The sequence below is a fragment of the Onychostoma macrolepis genome, chromosome 09 (assembly GCF_012432095.1).
Source record: "Onychostoma macrolepis isolate SWU-2019 chromosome 09, ASM1243209v1, whole genome shotgun sequence".
Classification (NCBI taxonomy): domain Eukaryota; kingdom Metazoa; phylum Chordata; class Actinopteri; order Cypriniformes; family Cyprinidae; genus Onychostoma; species Onychostoma macrolepis.
In genome coordinates this window covers 34484799-34506339 of record NC_081163.1, presented here as the reverse complement: position 1 = coordinate 34506339, position 21541 = coordinate 34484799, and the positions used below count along the sequence as shown (strand labels likewise).

The 21541-nt window shown below is 39.3% G+C and overlaps 1 protein-coding gene across 1 annotated transcript; it reads right to left on the bottom strand.

Moving 5' to 3' along the window:
• Window positions 1–936: 936 nt before the first annotated feature.
• On the bottom strand, window positions 937–4926 carry nup35 (nucleoporin 35). The gene is made up of 9 exons (XM_058787289.1): window positions 4794–4926; window positions 4306–4464; window positions 4088–4215; window positions 3208–3262; window positions 2994–3129; window positions 2821–2890; window positions 2609–2737; window positions 2373–2528; window positions 937–1691 (listed from the first exon to the last, which is right to left on the bottom strand). The coding sequence occupies exons 1-9, from the start codon at window positions 4804–4806 to the stop codon at window positions 1614–1616; spliced, it is 924 nt and encodes a 307-aa protein (XP_058643272.1). The 5' UTR covers window positions 4807–4926; the 3' UTR covers window positions 937–1613.
• Between the last annotated feature and the right edge of the window lie 16615 nt (window positions 4927–21541).

The window sequence follows — 21541 nt, the reverse complement described above, 5'->3', positions numbered from 1 at the left end:
AAGATACATCAGTGGTATTTGTATCAGTGATACTGGCCTTCAGTCGTAAAAAAAATATTAAAAATATACTGTCTTTATGTTGTTTCTACATGAATTTTAAGATTTGAGTGTAAAATTATTGCAATATAAAAGTATATTTAAAAACCTTGATGTTAGGTGGGATTAAATCGCAATTAATTTAAAATAATTAGGTTTTTTTCATCGATTGACAGCATTAATATAGATGCATCACCCATTGGATTTCTGTGTATTGCAATTCAGTGCTGCATCGTGAGTTAAGTTGATTGATTGTACCGTACCATTGGTGGGAAACGCAAGCCGGAGCAAACTCATAATTTTGCCCAACCCTGCAATTCAGTAAGGATAGATGTAACAACATGACTACAAAACATCTTCACTTTAAATGCTTCATTCCAAACCCACCCACATGAAGACTGTGAGAAGGTCAAAGTCAAGTCTTTTGATACTTTCGAAGTAGAGCCTCAAGTCCTCAAAATTGTGTCAAAGAGAATAATAAACTGATCAAACACTTATTCATAATATTTGAATGACAGTTTTGGAAACAACCTGCATTTGAGGGGAAAAAAACCCAATCACCAGATGCTCATTAATTTATGATGACATGCAACAGTAAACCTCTTACTCATCAAATACAACCAAGTCCAAATCTTCAGCCACACATTTGCCCATTTGTTTTAAACTGAAGGATGACGTTTCTTCCATTTATCCACATTATGGACATAAAATCAAACTCCACAAATGTTTTTTTTAGGTGACAAAATTACCTACTGCGAATTTAACAAATAAAATGTTCACAATAACTATATCCTTCTAAAGGCAAAAATGTGGATCTGAAGGAGCTGTTTTGTGTAATTGATACAGCCTCATCATGCCTAGTTAATAACTTAGTATACATAACTACAGAAAACAAACTAGTTTCTCGTCAGACAGCGTTTATTAAAGAGAAAAGGCATTTTCAAATTCAGACATTTCTAAAAAAATGGATTCTGTCCTATTAAAATAACTGAAAGTTAGTGAAAACCCACAAAAGCCTAAAAACAGAGTATATAACCCAAATGCAAAGACAGTTAAATTCTAGATTAAGGCCTTGACCTCAAAAAGCTGTAGGTGTCAATGATATTCTTATGAGATCCATTCTTACACATAAACCCAGAAAGCTGATCATAACCATGAATTGTGTCAAGCAAGAATTTTTGTACAACAGGGCGCTCACGAGAGCGTGTCATGATTTGGATTCTTACATTTCCATCAGAACTTTCTTTTGGCATGTTTGTTAAGACCTGAAACACTTAATGCTTACGATTAAGTTGTTAAATCTGAATGATTTTAAGGACAGACAAGAGGGAATAACTTCAAAACACGCAACTCCAAACCCAGCAGCCGAAATCAGTCCATGTGAAACACTCAAAAGTCCATCTTCCGTGAAACAGCACGCAAAGTTAATTAGTCCACAAACATAGAGATAAAGTGCTTTTGTATTCACTCAGTGCTTGTGCTCAGAAAACCCAATGTCAGTCTTTAGAGCAATGTCAACACATCAGAGGCTGTTGATGGTCTCAGAGCTTTTTCATCAGGACCCTTTGAGTCAAAGATTACCATCCAAACATATACTCCATTGCTTTCGATACAAAACTGTCATCCTTTTTTGGTGTCTGTTGATCTGATACAACCTATGAATCAGAACAAAACAAAAAGCAAGCAGTTCAAAAAATTATGCTTTTAAATTGTTGTTCCTTACAACACATTTCAGTATGATCCGCTGCCTAGCATTTTAAATAACATTTATCTAGATTCTATTATGTTTATTGGTAATATTCTCACGGTTTCCTTTTTTCAAAACAATACAGAAAATATTCTAACAAATATTGCAATTTGAAATACTTTTGCTACTGCCTGAATATCAAAATGGCAAGGAGGTAGAAAAAAAATTCACAAATATTTCAGCTCAGTCAGGTTTGGGAAAGCTACAAACCAGTAAGAAATGGTTTTGGCTAGGTTCTGCTGTCAAAAGAAAGTTACTTAGACTTATTTTGTACATTTATGATGTAATAATAATGAATTATCAATTTTATTAATATTTATGCACAAATTAATCTGTAATCCTTAGTGATAACCTTTGAGTTTCCATGTGCAGTTTTATAATATGCTTCTTCACTCTTAAATGGTAAAAAAACTGCTCCTCTTTCCACAAAGCCTCAGCATAATCAAATACATTATTTATTTATTTTTATTTATTATTATTATTTATTTTTAAAGCTGCCTTTGTCAGTTTTATTTCAGTTAATTTGTTCAGTACTATTTGTGTGGTTTTAAGAGCAGTGGGTGAGTGGAAGGTTACTGGTCAACTATACCTGGTAGTCACTGCTGGATGCTTTGTAAGCAACACTGAGGGGTCTCATGACAGATCGGGGAGTTGATAGAGGGTGACTGGGGGTGCCGGGAGCCTTCACCGGAGGTGTGAACACAGAACTGGAAGTGCTGCTCTTGTCTGAACTCTCCATTACACTCTGCAAAAATTAATAAATAAAATAAAACACTCACAATGTAACATTACCACTGTTACAATTACCGCTTTTGTGCTTCTTACCTTATCGATACAAGGTTTGACGCCAATCATTATGGCTTCTCCAAATATCTTTCCATCTTTACTGAGAGCTTTTCGTGCCTGCAGTTTAGACTGATAATGAATGTGCATCCAGTTGCCTGTATTAGACATCTGTAAATGAAAGAAAGAAACCTTTATAGAATACAAATCATATGTAAAACAGTCTGCAGTGCTGAAACTTTGCCTGTACTTACCACATGTTTTAATATGTTTCCATACTGTGCAAACTGTAAAAGGATGTACGACGCAGATGCTGGAGGGAATCTGTGTGCAACCAAATATAAAATTCATGTAGACGTCGACACCATAAAGCCTGACACATCAAATCTGTGCTAATGGAACAAATAAATTAATGATGTAAACGCACCCAAAAACTGTGATCCAGGTGTCATCTAGCTGGTCTTCTGAGGACAGACCATCTCCTTGTGTGAAGAACGGATCTACTTGAGCTGGGGAAAGTGTCGTTTTCCTCTGCTGTCCCGCAGGGCTAAACAAATTAGACACTATAGGACAAAAATAGAAACTAAGCATCTATGTTTTGATAGAACACCTCATTTAATAATTAAAAAAAGTCTTTTTACCTGTTCCTGGCGTCCCTGGTAGACCAGACAATGGTGTGTGTAGTCCAGCAAATGGCTGTGAAAAATAAATTCATAAGCGGAGGACAAAATCTCATTAAAAAACATTTTTACATTAATTATAACAACGGTGTACTTCACTAACCGGCCTTGCACGCAAATGAAATGTTTTGACAAACAAATCATGATTCACCGATAAAATCTGTACTAAAATTTATTCTAAATGTTATATTTTAAAAATCTAAGAATTAAAACCACAAGCAAACATTACATTCTCTTGGTGGCCTTACAGCCAAGTTTGAGTAATACAGCAATAGAGGAAACATAAGGTCGTTAGCCCAAGCTGCAAAGCTTCTCCGCAATAATAAATGCAGATATGCATGCGTATGCACAGCCGGCTAATGAACGATCTGTATAATAGGTGTTTATTTATTTGACTGATTTTGAGGCTCTTATGCGACAAAGTCATGTTTGCTAAGAGTGACGAAAGGCTGTAAAAGAAAGTTTGTGTGGAAAGCCCTTTTATGGAGATGGTTTGATAGTTTCTTATGCAAATTACTAACTTTGGGTACTCATATAAAATACTTCAAATTCATTACTGTTAGGACAAGGTTAAAAACAACATTGGTTGTACTGACATGGTCTAACTTAAATCCAAAAAATAAAGACACAGTCTCAGCACAGTCGTTAAAGTTAATGCATCTGGCCCCAGTACTCACTAATAACTTTGCAAGTCAAGTAATTTCATTTTGTATATGATATAAATAAATGAGTGTTATAGAAACAAAGCTTAAACATGTGATCTGTTTAATGTATCTCTATGTTCTTATGTGAACACAGGAGTCAGAGGACGTGCTTCAAACTCAATCTTTAATTTTCTCACTTGTTTGCGAGCAGCAAGAGGTGACATTCCCACACCGGAGCCGTTGAGGTCATCATAGATGCTCCTGACTGGAGGGGCTCCACTCTTGTCTTTAGGCGTTGGGACCACCGGCTGTGGAGGAGACCCACCTGAAGGAGGAAAGCATCAAATGTTTTACCAAGTAACTCCTGTGCTATGTATAAAAAACGACATGCAGTAAAAGGATAATAAGTGTTTACCAGCCAGGAGAGGAGACCTTGTTTCTGCCCCACCTGTCAACCCAAAAGACCTGGGCTGAGGTGTGACAGGAGCAGGCAGGTCTCCCATCAGAAACCCAGGTAAAAACTGAGCCCCAGGCTTGGGGGAGGTTGGAGAGCCGAGTGTCATTGGTTCAATGCCTGTTAATAGACATCAAAAAGGGTCTGTGAGTTATATACTTCTTGCTAATTACAGTCTAAAACCTATACTTGCTTTTAACAGCTATATACGGACAGTTAGCAACAAACACACAAATAACTGCAATTTCAAACGTTTTTTATTTTACCCTAAATATAAAATACCCGCATATACTGATAATGTATAAGTTGTTATGGAGCCGATTAAGCGCATGTCTCTTTGCAGTATTGTACCGGTCACATTAGCATAGCCACATTTACGCACGTCTCTACAAAATCATCCAACGCATTAATATACAAACACAGGACTGGTGTAAAACACGACAGCTTACTCTGGATTTCCATACTGGGTCACTATCACGGCAGCCACGGAGAGAATATCAGCCCTACTTTATCAAATTAAAAAAAAAAGTGCAAAAAATTTTTGAACCGGGCGGAAGTTGCGCGTGCTCTAATGACTCAAGCACGCGCAACTTCCGTTTTCACGAGACCAGCTCGCGCCTGTGTCGCGCCCCTGCAGGAAACGACATGAAACTGATTCGTAGTTTTAGAGCCAAATTCAGGCTTTTACTTTCTATAAGATTAATTTAAGTCCTTTTTTTTAGCGGTTTTCAAGCAATGAATGACAGAACACCATCATACATTTTTGAACACTGCCAAATACGTTCTAAATTGGCGTTTCGCATTTTTTATGTTAATACATTAAAACTCTATATTTAGTAACTCTATTCATTTTTTCACTAATATTGTCTTATTTTTTATGCTTGCATATGCTGTGTTGTAACTTGTTAAAAATGCTGTTTTACTGTATTCACATTTTTCAGGTTAACTGTTCTTACACGAGCTGACCTGAAGATGGCACTGTTGTTTCACAGGGTGGCTTCATTCCCGTCCAGGACCTCCCTGAGTGAAGGGACACTGGAATCATCCTCCATTCATCTCCAAAAATTAAGAAATCATTAAGTTTATGTTTTTATACCATTATTTGTCCTATGTTAATATGCATTTTAGGGCTATATACATGCATATTATTTAATATAATATTTCGATAGATTTTTTTTATGTTGATCTAATTTTTCTGAAGTAGGCCTAATAAATTCTTGATAGTAGCCTGTATGTTAGCGAATTAATGTTATGCAACTAAGTTTCTGTCATTATGTATGAAAATTATATCCTCATAAAGGGTAGGCTAAATAAAATAGTAAAAAAAAATGCTTAAGAAAATCAATTCTGGTAGTCATTTAATTTCTGACTTTGCCTGCAGCTTATTAGTTGTATTAAATTTAATATGCTGTAGATGATTAGAATAGATTATTATTTTTTTAATAATCATGATCCTGTTTTTCACTAAAGACAGAGAGCTGCTTGATTCTGATCAGTGCACATGACTGGACTATATCCTGCCCATAAGTGTGCGTGGTACAAAATAAAAAGATTTTGAGAGCAATGCTAAGCATTCATTAGTGCTCAGTGATTTATATCAATAGTAACTATGTCTCTCCAGAACAGAGAGACAGAGGGAGCAATAGTTTTCTGTAAAATGACTGAGCTCATATCCCCTGGAGCAACACTGAATATATGATGCCAGTCATCTGCATCCAAATAAAGAGAGAAATGCCAGCTCCGTCTAAACCCATTAAGCAAATTGCCATATTTGAAAGATGCATTTGTCTCTTTATCTTGATTTATTTAAACAAATTGACACCCAGAGGGCTCCTTTCCTTTATAAATCCCAAGATGTTGGGTGATGTTTTAGAATAGCATTATATTTGCAGAGTCAAACACGTGCATTTTCTGAAGCCCATTTAAAGGTTAACTCATGTAATAAAACAATGCTGTGGAACTTCATTTTGCTCAAATCATTTATTTCACATCTGTTCAGTGACTTTCATTTATTTTCACAAGGTATATTATCTTCAGTAGTTCTGAATTGCATACCACACTGATTCTTCCCTGGGAAAGAGTTTATTATCAAGGAGCGAGATAAAGCTGAGGTGTAGATGAAGCTGTCTGATAATAAGAATGCAAACAGCTTGCTCTCTGTGACTTGTGCCAGCCAGTGGCATCCTTGCCTTATTACTCTGCCATATTCCATGTCATGCTCTTGGACTGTCACACAATAATGAGCACTTTTTGACCTCGGTGAAACTGGCTGCTTACACAGAGTTGAAAAAGAGTGAAGAACTCAAATTGACTAATAAAATGAAGGTTATGCTTGTGGAATATTATGAGCTGCTTTAGACGACTAAAAATATCAGCAATACAGATGATATTCCCTGTATTGTTAAATTCAAGGCGAACAGTTTTCTCAATATAAATGAGAGTTTTTACTGTGGGACTTTTAGTGATCTGTTCGTTTAAGACTTGCAGTATTGACCACAGTGTCTTCTTCAGTACCTGATCGCTAAGTCATCCATGTCCAGTGATTGCATAAAATGCCCCGTTTTACTTCTGACAATGTAACAGCTAAAGAGCATATGTCAAGGTCAGTTGGTTGATCCCCATAAAGTCAGCAGAGTGAAATATAGCACCAAATGTGCTGAATGTCTGCTGATGGGGAGATATTTGAGACTCCTGCAAGGATTTTCGGTTGGCATGTGCAAACAACTGAAAATGTGAATGTGCTTTTGTGTGATAAATGGTTACATTTTCCAACGCTATAAGAAGCCTGCAGTTTCCTCTGCATATCCTCTTTTTGTTTTAAATGTATCATGACAGTAACACAATTTTAACTTGGCATTAGCGTCTGTTTAAACCCAGCTTTTAAATTTGGGTAAAGCAGCATTTCATACTTGTGAGCAACTTGTTTCCCACTTTGAAAGGGGTTTGGCACTGAGATAATCTTGAATCACAGTGTCAAGGTACAGAGTACAACAGTGACACCCACTTTTTCAGTGGCCTTGGTTAGTATTTTTCTCATTTATTTTTCCAATACAAAAAAAAAGTCTTCCATGAACTAAAACTGACCAGACAAGCAAAACCAGAAAATTTAAAACAGTTCACTTACTTTTTCTTGCGACTGTATATATAAACAATTTTTATAGCAAAAAAATAAAAAATAAATAAAAATTGTGAACAGCCAACCTCGTTAAATATTAATTTACTTTGAACAGTCACATAAAAGTTTTTGTGTTTCATTTTAAGCAAAAAAAATCTAAATCAGACTATGAAGGAAAAATGCGTCCCTTCGCATGAAGAGGAGACAGTTTAATTCTTACAGTTATGTTTAAAAAAACATTCATGACAATCTCAGGAATATACTATGCAACCTAAGCATATTATGAGCAAGAGTGAGGCAAGTAGTTATTTAAACAGGTTGCATGCTGTGTTCGTCCAATCAATCTCTTAACCTGAAAAGACTAAACAAAAGTAACCCAGGATGATACTGACCCAGAGTTTTTTTTTGTGTGTTTCCCAGAATAAATTTATTTTTTTATTTATTTTGCCTTTATTTAACCAGGAGAGAACCTAAAAGAATTAAAAATCTCTTTTCCAGGAGTGTCCTGGCCAAGATAGGCGGCCCAGTTATACAAATACATGTACGACAAAGAACAATACATCACAACAATAAAATATTACAGCATTAGAAGCATTTGCAAATCATTAAATCATTTTCTATTCCACGCAAAAGTGTTTTAAATTTACAAGGAGACACCAACTGATTTAGCCGCAGTTTCATTTGAAGAGAATTCCAGTCTGACGGTGCAGCATATTTAAATGCAATTTTACCTAAATTAGTTCGTGCTGAAGGTACATGAAGATTGTAAAAAGACTGGGAACGCAATGAATAATTAACAACTACTTTTTTGGTGAATCAAACAACAGAGATAGGATGGCAAAAAAAAAACAGAATAGCTTTGTAAATCAGTAAATACCAATGCATTTTCCTTCGAACAGCAAGTGAAGACCATGCAACTCTATTATAAAGTATACAATGATGTGTAGAAAATTTACAATCCGTAATAAATCTTAAAGCACCATGATACACAGCTTCCAAAGAGGCAAGAAGATGAGAAGAGGCATGCTGATACACCACAGCATAGTCAAGAATCAGTAAAAAAGTTCCAAACACAAGCCTCTTCCTTGCATTAAATGAAAAGCAAGACTTATTTCTGAAATAAAATCCTAGCCGCTTCTTCAACTTTAATCTTTAATCTTTAAACTTTAATAAAGTCTTACAGATTAAAAAAAAAAAAACACCATGAACAATTGGGTGAACAATTCCTTTAATTGTCATAAGCCCTAGAGTCAGTAACCCAGTATGCAAAATCAAACTCTTCTCCTTTTTCCTCAGGAAAGACAATTACTCACAGTTTAGTGCTGAACAACATTTCATTATGCTGGACCCAGATGTTGTGATAGGCACTTTGTAATTATGTGGTTGTAGGAGGCTCGTGATGAAGGGACACCCAGGGTCGTCCTTCTGCATGAAGCATTTAAACATGTATTATTCAGCAGCCTAGCACAGAACATTTCCAGGACCATATCAGAGCTGAGCTGCACAGCCTTACCTTTCACAAGCCCCTCATATACTGCAGGAAAAAATCATTTAACATTGAGAGGAGACAAATAATGATTGCTGCTTAATACATGCAGGTTAAATATACCGACATTCTGCATGGTCAATAATAGCTGGCGTCTGATGCAGTAAGAATATAATGACTGTTTGCATTTCTTATGTGAAGTCTGAAACGCCACTGGACTGTGGTGGAGATATGAAAAATACTTCACAGTTATTTCCACTGACAAGTTTTTTCAATTCTTTGAAATTAAGTATTTAAGAGGGAGCTTCAAGAGGAAGCTGGGATTTTAACTGCTAGGGTCTTGGAGAAAGTTTTAAAATGTCTTAGAAAAAATTATAGTTTCGAATATTATATGTGTTCGATGATTGGATTAAATGTTTAAAAACAGCCAGACTAAATAAATAATAAGTATGATTTTCACCTGGTGGACGATGCAATATCTGAGACTTACATTTACCAAATCTACCCTTACAAAAAAAGATGTTTATTCAAGTGTGGCATTAGTATACTTATTTTAAATTAAAAATAAGAATACTTTCAATCTACCTTTTAAACATAATTATTCTTCGGTATTATTCTAAGAATAGGTATTATTCCTAATTATTCTTAGGTATACTTGGTCTCCAATATATATATATATATAGTATGTTTCCGCCACAAAATAAAAGGTCATTGTGACATTTCGTCTCAAGTTTGAAAATTTGTATCTCTCGATTTTGAGTTTATATCTCACAATTTTGAGTCTATGAAAAAAGTCATATTTGCGAGATATAAACTTTTGTTGTTGTTTTTTTTTTTTGTTTTTGTTTTTTTACTTTTTTTTATATTGTGGCAGAAACAAGCTTCCATGGGTGTGATGTTAAGTTCACTTAAAGAAACCTTACATCTATACTTGCAGTATAAAAATGATAAAAACGTCAGTGCCAATAGCCTTGTGGGCAGCGCGCCATAGCAGTTGCACTTCAGGTGTCCCGAGATCAAATCCCGCCTCGTGGACCTCTCCCGCTCACTTCCTGTCATATCTCTACTGTCCTGTCAAGGAAAATTGACAAAACGGCAAAAAAAAAAAGATAAAAACAGAAAATGATTGCTAATGGCTAAAATTGCTTTGGCGAAGGATTCGGTCCAGAACTACAAACATGAATGAAACGTGTTAGAAAAACTACAAACATGGCGGATGAGCGCAATCAACCGTTAGGTAGAGAGATTTACAAAACATGGTTTGAGTTACTAATAATCAACATTTAACCTGGTAAAAAAATATTTATTTATTGTTATCCGTGTTATATTTCATCTGCAACAGCCATGTGAACTTTTATAAACATCCATTTGGTCGTTACTTTTAAATGCATCATTATGCAGAAAATATGAGCAGAGTTCTTGCCATGAAAGAGAACAGACTGGCAGATCAACAAGCTACTTTTTTCTCTCCAATATGATATGAAATTAAATGTGGAGGATGTTAACAGTGACAAGATGATTGACAGGCCAGTTTACAGTGATAGGGTGCATGTAACTGATGCGACAGAGCGGTCCGTTAAAGACGCAGTTGTGTGACGTGATAGTATGTCCCAAAGCTTGCCTACTCTTCTACTACACACTCAAAAGTGTGTACTTTTTCTTCACCAAAATAGTACATACTTTAAGGGCGTAGTATAAGTATGCACATTGGGACGCAGGGCATGTGTTTTGTCAGTAAAGCCGGTTCTGTAATCAGCAGTATATCTCTATCACGTGCTTTCAGATGGAGCAGCATTTAATACAAAGAGCCGTAGTTTACTGACAAGTTACGCAAAAAAATTACAGACGATATTATTGCGCGATTATGAAATCGAAGAAATAGTTTGCGATAATGACAGCTGTTTGCATAGCTTCTCAGTGAACTACGGCTCTGTGTAGTAAATGCTGCTCTATCTGAAAGCATGTGAAAATACCACATTTAATAACATGTTTTTACTCCAAACTCACTTCATAATGTCAGTCAAGTGTTTGAAATAAATCTTTCTGTGAGATGATGTGGCTTCTTACACAGAATAAGGCACACAACATATTTCATAGTATTCTAAGCAGTGATAAAGGCATTGCATTATAAATATACTTTATTATTATAATAATAATAACTCATAAACCATATATTGTCATAGTCCTGTGTTTATTAGTCACGTTGAACCAATGAAAGCAGTTAAATCTTCTGTTTATTCAGCTGTAGTGATAGGGTTTTCCAGGGTTTGTTCTGCGGGACGTATTTGGAGTTTCCGCACGAGAGCGCCCTCTGGCCTTCGGATGAAGATTGACTGCTGATCACAGAACCGTACTTCACTGAAAGATACGCATGACAATCACAGCTTACGATTTCATTTCGATTTATCATGCAGCCCTATTCGTGAGGCCCGTAAACAGGTGGTGGTGTTCCAGCGGTTCCTTCCTCGCCGCTCCTATGCTCCTGGGGCTGCAGACCAAGAAGCCCGGATGCTTTTGGCCCAGGACTTCTGAAGGCAGGTCCCTCTGGGGAAGAGCGGTGTACACCTCATCATAAGGTGCCCGTCTCTCCTCAGCGCCCTCTAGAGATTGGTCTGTCAAACCCTGCCACCCCCAGAGCACAGCGGTCTCCAGCGAGCGCATCTCTCAGCATCTGCCTGGAAACGTAGCGGCTCTGGGAGGCTCGCCACCTCTAAGGAGAGCTGCTCCAAGTATACCAGAGGTCAGTCTTGAGAGACTGATTCCATTAGTAGACTATCTGGCAGCGTGGAAGCTTCTGCCAAATGTGTACCCAGAAAGAGGCTACAGTATCCAGTTCAGTTCTCCTCTGCCTCGATTCAGCGGGGTTGTTCCCACCCTGGTGGGCCCCGAGCAGGCTCTGGTCATGGAACAAGAAGTAAACACTCTCTTGAGGAAGGAGGCCATCAAGGTGGTCCCTCCTCTTGACAGAGAGTCTGGGTTCTACAGCCGGTACTTCATCGTTTGGAAGAAGGATGGGGGGTTGCGTTCTATTCTAGATCTGCATCAGTTGAACTGCTCAGTCACGCGACTGAAGTTCAAGATGCTTACACTCAAAGAGGTCGTGTCTCAAATCAGCTCCAAGGACTGGTTTGTCACGATAGATCTGAAGGATGCATACTTCCATATTTCCATATGACTTCCTCTTAGCTATCTCTTCCCTGAAGAGAGTCGGAGACTTACAGGCCCTTTCTGTGGCCTTTTTTGGACTTTGCGCCTGGCTTGGCCAAAGCCTTTCTGTACACCAGGCCGGGGTACATACCTAAAGTCCACTCGTCCGTGCCACAGCCCATAGTACTGCAGGCCTTCTGCCCTTTTCCCTTCCGGGACCCAGACCAGCAGAAGCTTAATTGTATGCGTCCAGTGCTCGCACTGTGGAGAAAGTCTGACCAATTGTTTGTGTGCTTTGGTCCTTCCAAAAGGGGTCTTCCTGCCACCAAGCAGACCCTTAGCCGATGGATCGTGGATGCCATTTCACTAGCTTGTGAGTCCTCTGGTCACCCCTCTCCCTTGAGGGTCAAGGCTCACTCCACCTGAAGTGTGGCGGCCTCCAAGGCCTTCCTGTCGAGTGTCCCCATGCTGGACATTAGCATGCTGCAGTCTGGTCCAACTCATTCTCGTTCCCATAGCGTTTTGACGCAGCTCGAGTTCCTGAACAGGAACGTCCCTAGGTTACGTGTGTAACCATGGTTTCCCCGATGGTTGCATACTTCCGTTATCCCAGCGAGTGTTTCCTTCTTTTTACCAGAAGCTGCCGCTGTCTCCACCGCACTTGCTTTTAAGCTTCCTGGTCTCAATGTCACCCTGTCCATGACATCTCGCCACTCCATTGGACTGATTACACACGTGATTCAGAGCGTGGTCACGCTGAATGTATTCCCATAGCGTTTTGACGCAGCATCTCATTCCCTCGGGGAACGATGGTTACATACTGTAACATGGGGTTTTGGGTTTTGTTTGATGTTCATGTTTTCATGTATTTTATTTTGGAGTTTAGTCATGTTCCCTGTTTTTGGCATGCTTCCCTTGCCCTCATGTATTCATGTTATTGGTTCTCTTGTTCATTGTGTCATGTTCTGATTGGTAGTCTTAGTCATGTGTCCTGCCTCTCATTGGTTGGTTCTTGTCATGTGGCCTGTATTGTTTGCTATAAGTAGCCATCATATTGCAATTGTCTCCTGTTGTGTATTGATGTTGTACCTCCTGTTGGTGAATCTAGTCTGGTCATGCCAAGTCAAGTCTGTTCACATCAAGTCTTCGTTTGGATTTCACTCTGTTCAACATAACTGCACTTGGGTTCTCACTATGCTCGCCTCCAGTGGACTGATCATTACACATATGTAACCTAGGGACATTTGCCTTTAGTATACAATACTAAAGAAGTGTGCAATAGTAAAGAAACACTTAGATTCTTGTGTACCTAAAATTTACTACTGTTATGCTTAAATGTATACTTTTATAAATTAAAAATTTGGGCCAACTTACTCTCAAGAAGTATTGAAAGAGTACACATACTACTAAGTTGATATTAATTTACTTACTACATAAAATTATACTGTACTTAAAAAAAATAAAATATATATATATATATATATATATATATATATATACTTGAATTTTACTAAAATTTACCTAAAGTATGTACTAACTGTATGTTGTCACGTTTCAGGCAGATGACGATGATAACACAAAGATTATTTAAGTAAATTCCAACAAGATATAAGTAATCCAAGTGTGTGAGACCGAGTGCTATGCACAAACAATACCGGACAAATGAAAGGTGAACAAAGAGGAACTTAAATACACAGTGATAGCAAACCAAAGGGAGAACACTAAACACTAAAGTGTGCTGATTAATGAACGGCTAGTGGGAAAACTAGAGCAAAGAAAACAGAAAAGTGATGAGAAACAAATATGAAGGCAATTTCAGCAGCAGACCAGACATTTTTGATTGTCTTTAGCTCTGGCATTGTGTAAGTGGACAGAAGAGCATTCTGTCACTCTAGAGGTGCTCTCTCCTGCTCTCCTGGTTATACTTCACTCCCCACCGTCCTGGACCCCGGACAAAAGGGCCCATCTGGTTCAAGTGCAGCAATCATCTTTCATCAATCAGCCACTGTTTCTCAAAAACAACCTAAATAGTCAAATATTTTATGGTAATTGTGGGGATTTAATTCTGCACTTTAATGCACTGATGAGCTTGAGGAGTCAAGAGGCTCCACTCAAAAGAAACCAAATCAGTGGAGCTTCTTTCTCAAATGTTCCAGATTATGAAGAAGGGCAGACATGCCCTCGAGATGAGTGTACTTCACCAAAGAAGGTCAATGCTATGACATTTCATACAAGGGTAATCTTTGAAATGGCAGTTCTTGATTTCTGATGTAACATCAGGCATTTGAGAAAGAGGTAAGCCTACATGGGAAGAATTTTTTATTTAATTTTTTTTTTTTTTTAGGAAACCCTTCACTACACGAGAAGAGAGAATTTTTCAGTTTGCCTGCATTTTTTTAACTGCCTATCGTCATCTACTTTCAAGATGAGGTGTTTGTCACTTGTCAAATGAGGCTACTTCAGGAACAAAGTACCTATAATATGTTTGCACAGAGTCACTTAAAGGTTCATTCTGCTTTGATCTTATTTGAAACTATTTTCGTCTGCCTAACAAATACAGACAAAGTAATTGGAAATTATGTGTTCAAAAATGTAGGTTACTCACTTCTTGTTTAATTGTTGTATAAACACACTAACAATGGTGCTATATAACTTCATTATGGTTTAATCCAGCACAGATCAATGCATTGAAACAAAATTTATCATATCATTGTTTCCATGTGACAACCTGAAACACTAAAAAATAATAATAAAACTTGCATAAAGAACCTGTCTAGAGGGACTTAAATACCTTGCCTCAGTGAGTGGAAAATATGTGATAGATCCTGGTTTGTTAATATAATTAAACCTGAGCTTTTACAGCTCAGCTCAGATGTGCTCCAATTTCATTAGTCTAGTGAATATTAATGTGTAATGAAACTAAATCTAAATCTAATATAATGATATTAGATTATTGTTTTTCCTCTGATCTGATGACAGATGATGCCAATTTTATTGTCTTATCCTTACCATACTATATTCCAGAACATTCCACTCAATATGCAGCTCTGCGTATTCTGAATTCTGCTCGGTAATTTCATACATCATAAACATTGTCTGCACACACTGGCTCCGTTATGAATTTAATATCAATAGCTCAGACGGGTCACTGTCCCTGGATTTGTTTATTTGTTCTGGTAGATTATGTTGAATCATGCAATTGCTTTTGTTTGCAATATGTATTGTGCATCCCATGATGGCCTTCTCTGATATGAAATACAACATAATGCATTTCCCCTCTCACAAATTTCATTCTTTTAAAGGGAATGTTGGAAACACAGAGGCCAGAACTACAGTCGGTGTTGCATAATTGATGGTTACATTTAAAACGAACATACATAAATTAAAATGACCTAAAGGAAAGTTGATCATTTACTCACCTTCATGTTATTCCAAACCTGCGTTGCTGTAAAAGCATGCTTATGGGAAATGTAATTCCATCTAGACTTTTAGACAAATAATCCAAAAATATTTGCCTCAGTTACTGCTGAAGTTTTAACCGCCCTGAATGAGACACTATTCTTGGATATAAATAAAAAGAAACATTTGGTTTATTCATGATACTCAGTCTCCCCTTCGTTTTGAAATATTACCACATTCATACACTGGATTTAGGCTGACTATAAAAGCATAACTCAAGTTACTTGACATCAAAATGTTTCCTGATTTACCGACTCATCATAACAGAGCAAATAGAATATGTGACTTTAGTACTGTACTATTTTCCCTTAGGAGGTAAACACCTTTCTAATCTTGGATTTACCATCTATTCATTATTTATAGAGGTCAGTGATTTTGACAGGGAATGTTTTTCTTTGCCATTTCTCTAGAGACCCCATACAGGTGTCTTTACACTGATTAAGTTATGAGTAATGTGTAGATGCTGGAAATGCCACAGGGGTTTCCTTCGTCTGCAAGCCCAAATTTCAAAGATCAGCTCAGCTGCACAGTCAGAGGTGCGATAATGAGACCTCCTCCTGTAATATGTCTGTTAACGAGAGTAGAATTGGCATGCTGGGTGAGTGGGATGATTTTCGGACTGGCTCCTGTGGTGACCACTCTAGTGATGGGAATACAGATTCCCAGAGATGTTACGCTGCCAAGATAAGTAGTGCTCTGATGTCTGTCATAATGGCTTTATTTACGTAATATGAAGCTGTTTGAATCTTTTACTGGCAAACAGCCTGATGACATGCAATGAATTCATCAGTTTGGCAAGTTTTAAATATCTCACGTCATTGTAATAGTAGGCATTGAGGGCAACGGTCCTTTGTTGTTGTTTTTACCCCATTTGACCACTCCTCGAGATATTTGGATCAGCTCTTTTTCATACAATGAAGGTGAATGGTGACCAGTGACTGTCAATCTCCCTAAAAATTAAGAAAAGCTTTATCTGACTGTATTCCAAAGCTTCTGAAGTCATGCAAGTATTTGTGTGAGGAAATGTAAGTGCACGGTGGTTCTTAAATCTCATTAGTGTGTTTTGGTGCATCACGATCAATATAAAACATGCTGTTTGGCATCAAACCTGATGCGTCATATTTGAATATTAACGAACTTAAAGATTTGAGAGCTGCGGCAGAGGAGTTTTCTGAATTTCCTTTCCTGAAACCTTTTACAACACAAACATCACCCTCAAACACTCAAATACCAAAGACCAAAAAGACTCCATGAAAGGCTTCTCAGTGTGCACCAACAGAGGCTCCTGCAGCAGTTAAAAGCAGAGATCCAAATCCCCATGTGCACTGAGCTCACATTATACCACCAACTCCGACAAATCAGACAATGTGACCTCATTACATTCCCCTACCTTCATTCTGCATGGAAGACAGAACTGACACCCGTGAAGCTCTAAAGGGCCAGTAGCTCCGGCACTAGAATAGAATAACATAGAATTCAGCATCTAAACCCAGAGTGACTGAACCATGCTGTACAATTGCCGATACAGAGTGCTGTATATGATATACTTTTGTAGGGCAGCCCAGAAGTTAGCATCACCCTGGTGCCCTCAGCAAAAACCCAGCAGGATTTTTTCTTTGGATTTTGGATTATTGCAGAAAATAAGATCAGTGACCAACAAAAGTTTATGATTCTTTAACACTTTGTTCATCATGCTAATCTTCACAAATACATATAATCTTGAAGCCTAAATACAATCAATCACCAGAGGTAAACAGCTATACATACAGGACATCACCTATAGCATTAAGCTTCCCACAACTCATTTAGTGTTTATTTTAAAACATTTTCCCTGAAAGTAAAACATTTTCCTTGAATAGTTTGCAAGAGTGTGATTATAAACATAATGAGGCTGTGAAAGTATGAACAAACGAGCTGATGGAATCGGAAAGTGCTAAAAATCCTACAAAAATACGTCATTCCTGCAAGAACTCTATTCACAAACTTGCGATATGCCAATATTCCCACTGAGAAAACTCTCAATTTCTTCAAGATATAGGACTTGCTTTAAGTGCTAGAGGCTGTCAGATGCTTTTTTGCTTTCAACCTCCAGTCAACCAAAATTAGAAGAGCAAGTACAGATACAATCATTCATTCATGTCCATCCTTAGCCATTTTATGCAATCAGTGGTTCAGCTGACCCTTTGTTTCATCGGCTGATTGAAGCTAATATTAGTTTAAGCAGTAAATGGCAGGCCATAGGGTTTCAATCTAGAGTCATCCATTTCTAGCTTCCATTCAGATTACTTTTAAAGCGCTAACAATGAAAGGGTAAAACAGAAAATAATGCACTTCCATATTTGTAAAATCAGAAAAAGGCATTCACTGAGAGTTGAAGGTAATATTGGAAAAATGGCCATTACCTAGAATCACGCTCTGTGTGTTAATAACACTCTATTCTTGAATGAACCAAGGTAAATTTGTATGTGTATGGCCCATTAACAGCAGATGGCATTCACTCACATGACTGCCCAGTGATCAGTCCCTGTCTAAACACTTCAGGGCAAAGTCACCTCCCTGCCCACATAGCTACTAAAGTTAAATTTACTGAAGAAAGTAAAGTGTTGGAAGCTGTCAAGCCCAATGGTGCTAAAGAGATGTATAATTTCTGGAGAAAGCTATCCGTTAACATTTCCAAACATCTCCCTGGTAGAGACTATCCTGAGATGTGATATGAACAACAGCAGATAAGTCCATTTTAATCTATTTTTAATTACTATGCTTTTAATCATTATTAATTATTAATAATATTTTATTAATTTAATCGACTTAGTGCACAAGGTTCCCTATTAAGCTTTTAAACTTTCAAGCTCTTGAGGAAGCTGATTTTTAAACTTTTCTCCTATAATTTGAAACAATCTGTCAGGGTTCTGTCACTTCGGGTGTTATTCATGGTTTTGTGACAGAGCCCTGACACTCCCATCTTGTCCTGTTTTATGTGGGTGTGCTCTCTTGTCTGCGTGCCTTGTTTCGTGTTGGAGCGTGGTGTTCGGATCCCGGCACTCATGTCTTGAGTTTCGGTTTTGTGTCGGGGTTCGGACACTCACGCTCCATGTTCTGTCTCGTTGTGTGAGCATGCGGTCTCGAGTTCGCTCTGCCGCGCGCTCTTTTGTCCGTGTATGTTGTGTTTTGTGTTGCACGCAGTTCGTGTTTTTATCGGCTGCGTGCATTCATGTTATGTCTTGTGCTGTGTGGCACGCAGCTTGTGTTTTTCATTGGCTGCATGCTTCATGTTGTCATGTCTTGTGTGAATGCGCGGCTTATGAGTATTCTCATTAGCTGCGTGTTAGTGTCCTGTTTAGCACATGGCTGGTGATTTGTGTTGCTGGCCATGTGCTTGTGTTTTTGTTTTGTGTGAGCACATGGCTTTTGTCTTAGTTTATGTGTGCCATGTGCTCTCATGTCAATTGTCTTGACCCCACCCATCTTGTTTCCTGATTATTGGTTCATTTGCCCCACCTGTTTTCCTCGTTACCCTCCTAATTTGCTCCCTTTATAGTCTCCTTGTGTTTGCAGTCCTGTGCCAGTTCGTCATCTATATTCCTGTGGATGTATCCTTGTGTTTGCCTTGCCTTGCCTCGGTTTTCCCCTACGGGGTAGTTTGGTTTGTTTTATTTATTTTTTTATCAATAAAAGCCCATTCTCCTGCACCACTGAGTCCTCGCCTCATCCCTTCACCCCAACCCTGACAGTACGAACTGGCCAACAGAGGACTCAGCAGAGATGGGCATCTTCCTTTTTCCATCTCCCACCACCGGATTGTCCACCCGCCAGCTAATGGTCCAGCAAGTAAACGCTGGCTATTTCCGTCAGCAGGGGGCTGACATGAGGGAATTCGCCTGCGACTTCCTTATTGAGGTCAACAATCTGGACTACAATGAGGCTGATGTTAAGGAGGTCTTCAACATCTGCCTCGATCAGCCTCTCCGCCTGTGGGAGATGGAGAAGCTGGGGAATCTTGGCTTCTGGGACTTTGTCTATCACGTCTACCATCGTGGGGAGTCTGAACCCCCACCTCAAGCGAAGTCCCACTCCACTGACTGTTCCCCCATTCCATCTGCAGTCAGTGGAAGCCCCAGCCCTCCAATGACCCAGAAACGGAGAAGGCGGGCGGGCGAAGACGCCGCAGCCGCTCCCCCAGAGGCGGGCGTAGACGCCGCAGCCGCTCCCCCAGAGGCGGGCGTAGACGCCGCAGCCGCTCCCAGAGGCGGGCGTGACGCCGCAGCCGCTCCCAGAGGCGGGCGAAGGCGCGCAGCCGCTCCCCAGAGGCGGGCGCCGCAGCCGCTCCCCAGAGGCGGGCGAAGACGCCGCAGCCGCTCCCCCAGAGGCGGGCGAAGACGCCGCAGCCGCTCCCCCAGAGGCGGGCGAAGACGCCGCAGCCGCTCCCCCAGAGGCGGGCGAAGACGCCGCAGCCGCTCCCCCAGAGGCGGGCGAAGACGCCGCAGCCGCTCCCCAGAGGCGGGCGGCGCGCAGCCGCTCCCCAGAGGCGGGCGACGCCGCAGCCGCTCCCCAGAGGCGGGCGGGCGAAGACGCGCAGCCGCTCCCCCAGAGGCGGGCGAAGACGCCGCAGCCGCTCCCCCAGAGGCGGGCGAAGACGCCGCAGCCGCTCCCCCAGAGGCGGGCGAAGACGCCGCAGCCGCTCCCCCAGAGGCGGGCGAAGACGCCGCAGCCGCGCCCCCGGAGGCTGTTATGCCACTGCCTCGCTCTCGTCGGAGGAGGAAGAGGAAGGCTCCCTCCGTCCCACAGGGCCTGGAGGCCATCCAGGAGCCCACTGCCAGCCCAGGGGCTGTCCCAGAGCCGCCCAAGCTCCTTGCTCTGCCGGCTCCGCCCAAGCTCAAGCTCCTTGCCCTGCCGGCTCCGCCCAAGCTCAAGCTTTTTTTAGAAATCTTACATATAATATTGCAATGTAATTTGGAATATCCTTCAACCATCTGGTTTAGTATTTTTGGACATAAAATGAATGAATCAATTTCTGAGAAATCCTTCTGCTCATAATCCTACTGCTAATAATAATTCAATTACTAAGACCTACAACAAATGGGTTAACACTCTAGCCGAATGTTAATTTTCAGAAGGTATGGGCCCTACCCAATGCATTTGTTTTTTAATTAAGTAATAAAAAAATTATGCACTATTGTAAACAATTATATACATGATTTAAATAAATGTATGGGTGTACTTATAGTATTACTTAACTGATAGTTGATGGAGACCGGATATTGAGGGAGTACTCGATTTCTTATGAAACACAATGAATTCATGCAATGCATTTACAGTACTGCCCAAATACATTATTTAATAAATATTTTATTGTAAGTCTATTTTTTTTTTTTATGACTTGTTGTAGGGACAACAGAGTAACAGTAGGAGTACAGCTATGTGGCTAGCACCTTTGAGAAGCAGGCTATTTTGTTGTTTGTAAGTTTGAAAATGTTTTGTCAACTGAGATCTTTAGGATCTTCAGCAAAAAATATTTCTGGATGCTTGAATTTAATTGCTGTTTATTGCTGTTTTGTGTTAGTGTTTTCTCAGCTGCTGGCAGACTGGACATCACGGCATCCAAGAACAGATTAATTATGGAACCGAAGACTGAAATATCCTCTCTGACGTCTCAATCTGTAGTGCTTACTTTACTGAGTCTTTGCAACAACTTTTGCATAATGTGCTTTTTTTTTTTTTACAAAGGTTACAGACTCATTTCTGGACACTGCCAAAACATGATCCCAGCTGCTCTCCCACGTCCTACAGAGATTTACAAGATCCTGAACAAACAACTTCAGAATCTTCAGTTAAAAAAAAAAAAGTTCAGACTATATGTGAATTTCATCTTCTATTTGTGTAATTTCATTACTATTTTTGCTTAATATTATGCGTCAATATAATAAATCATTTTTTAAATATTTTGTGTATTATTGTGACGTTTCATGGAATATTTATCTTCACGAGTAAAA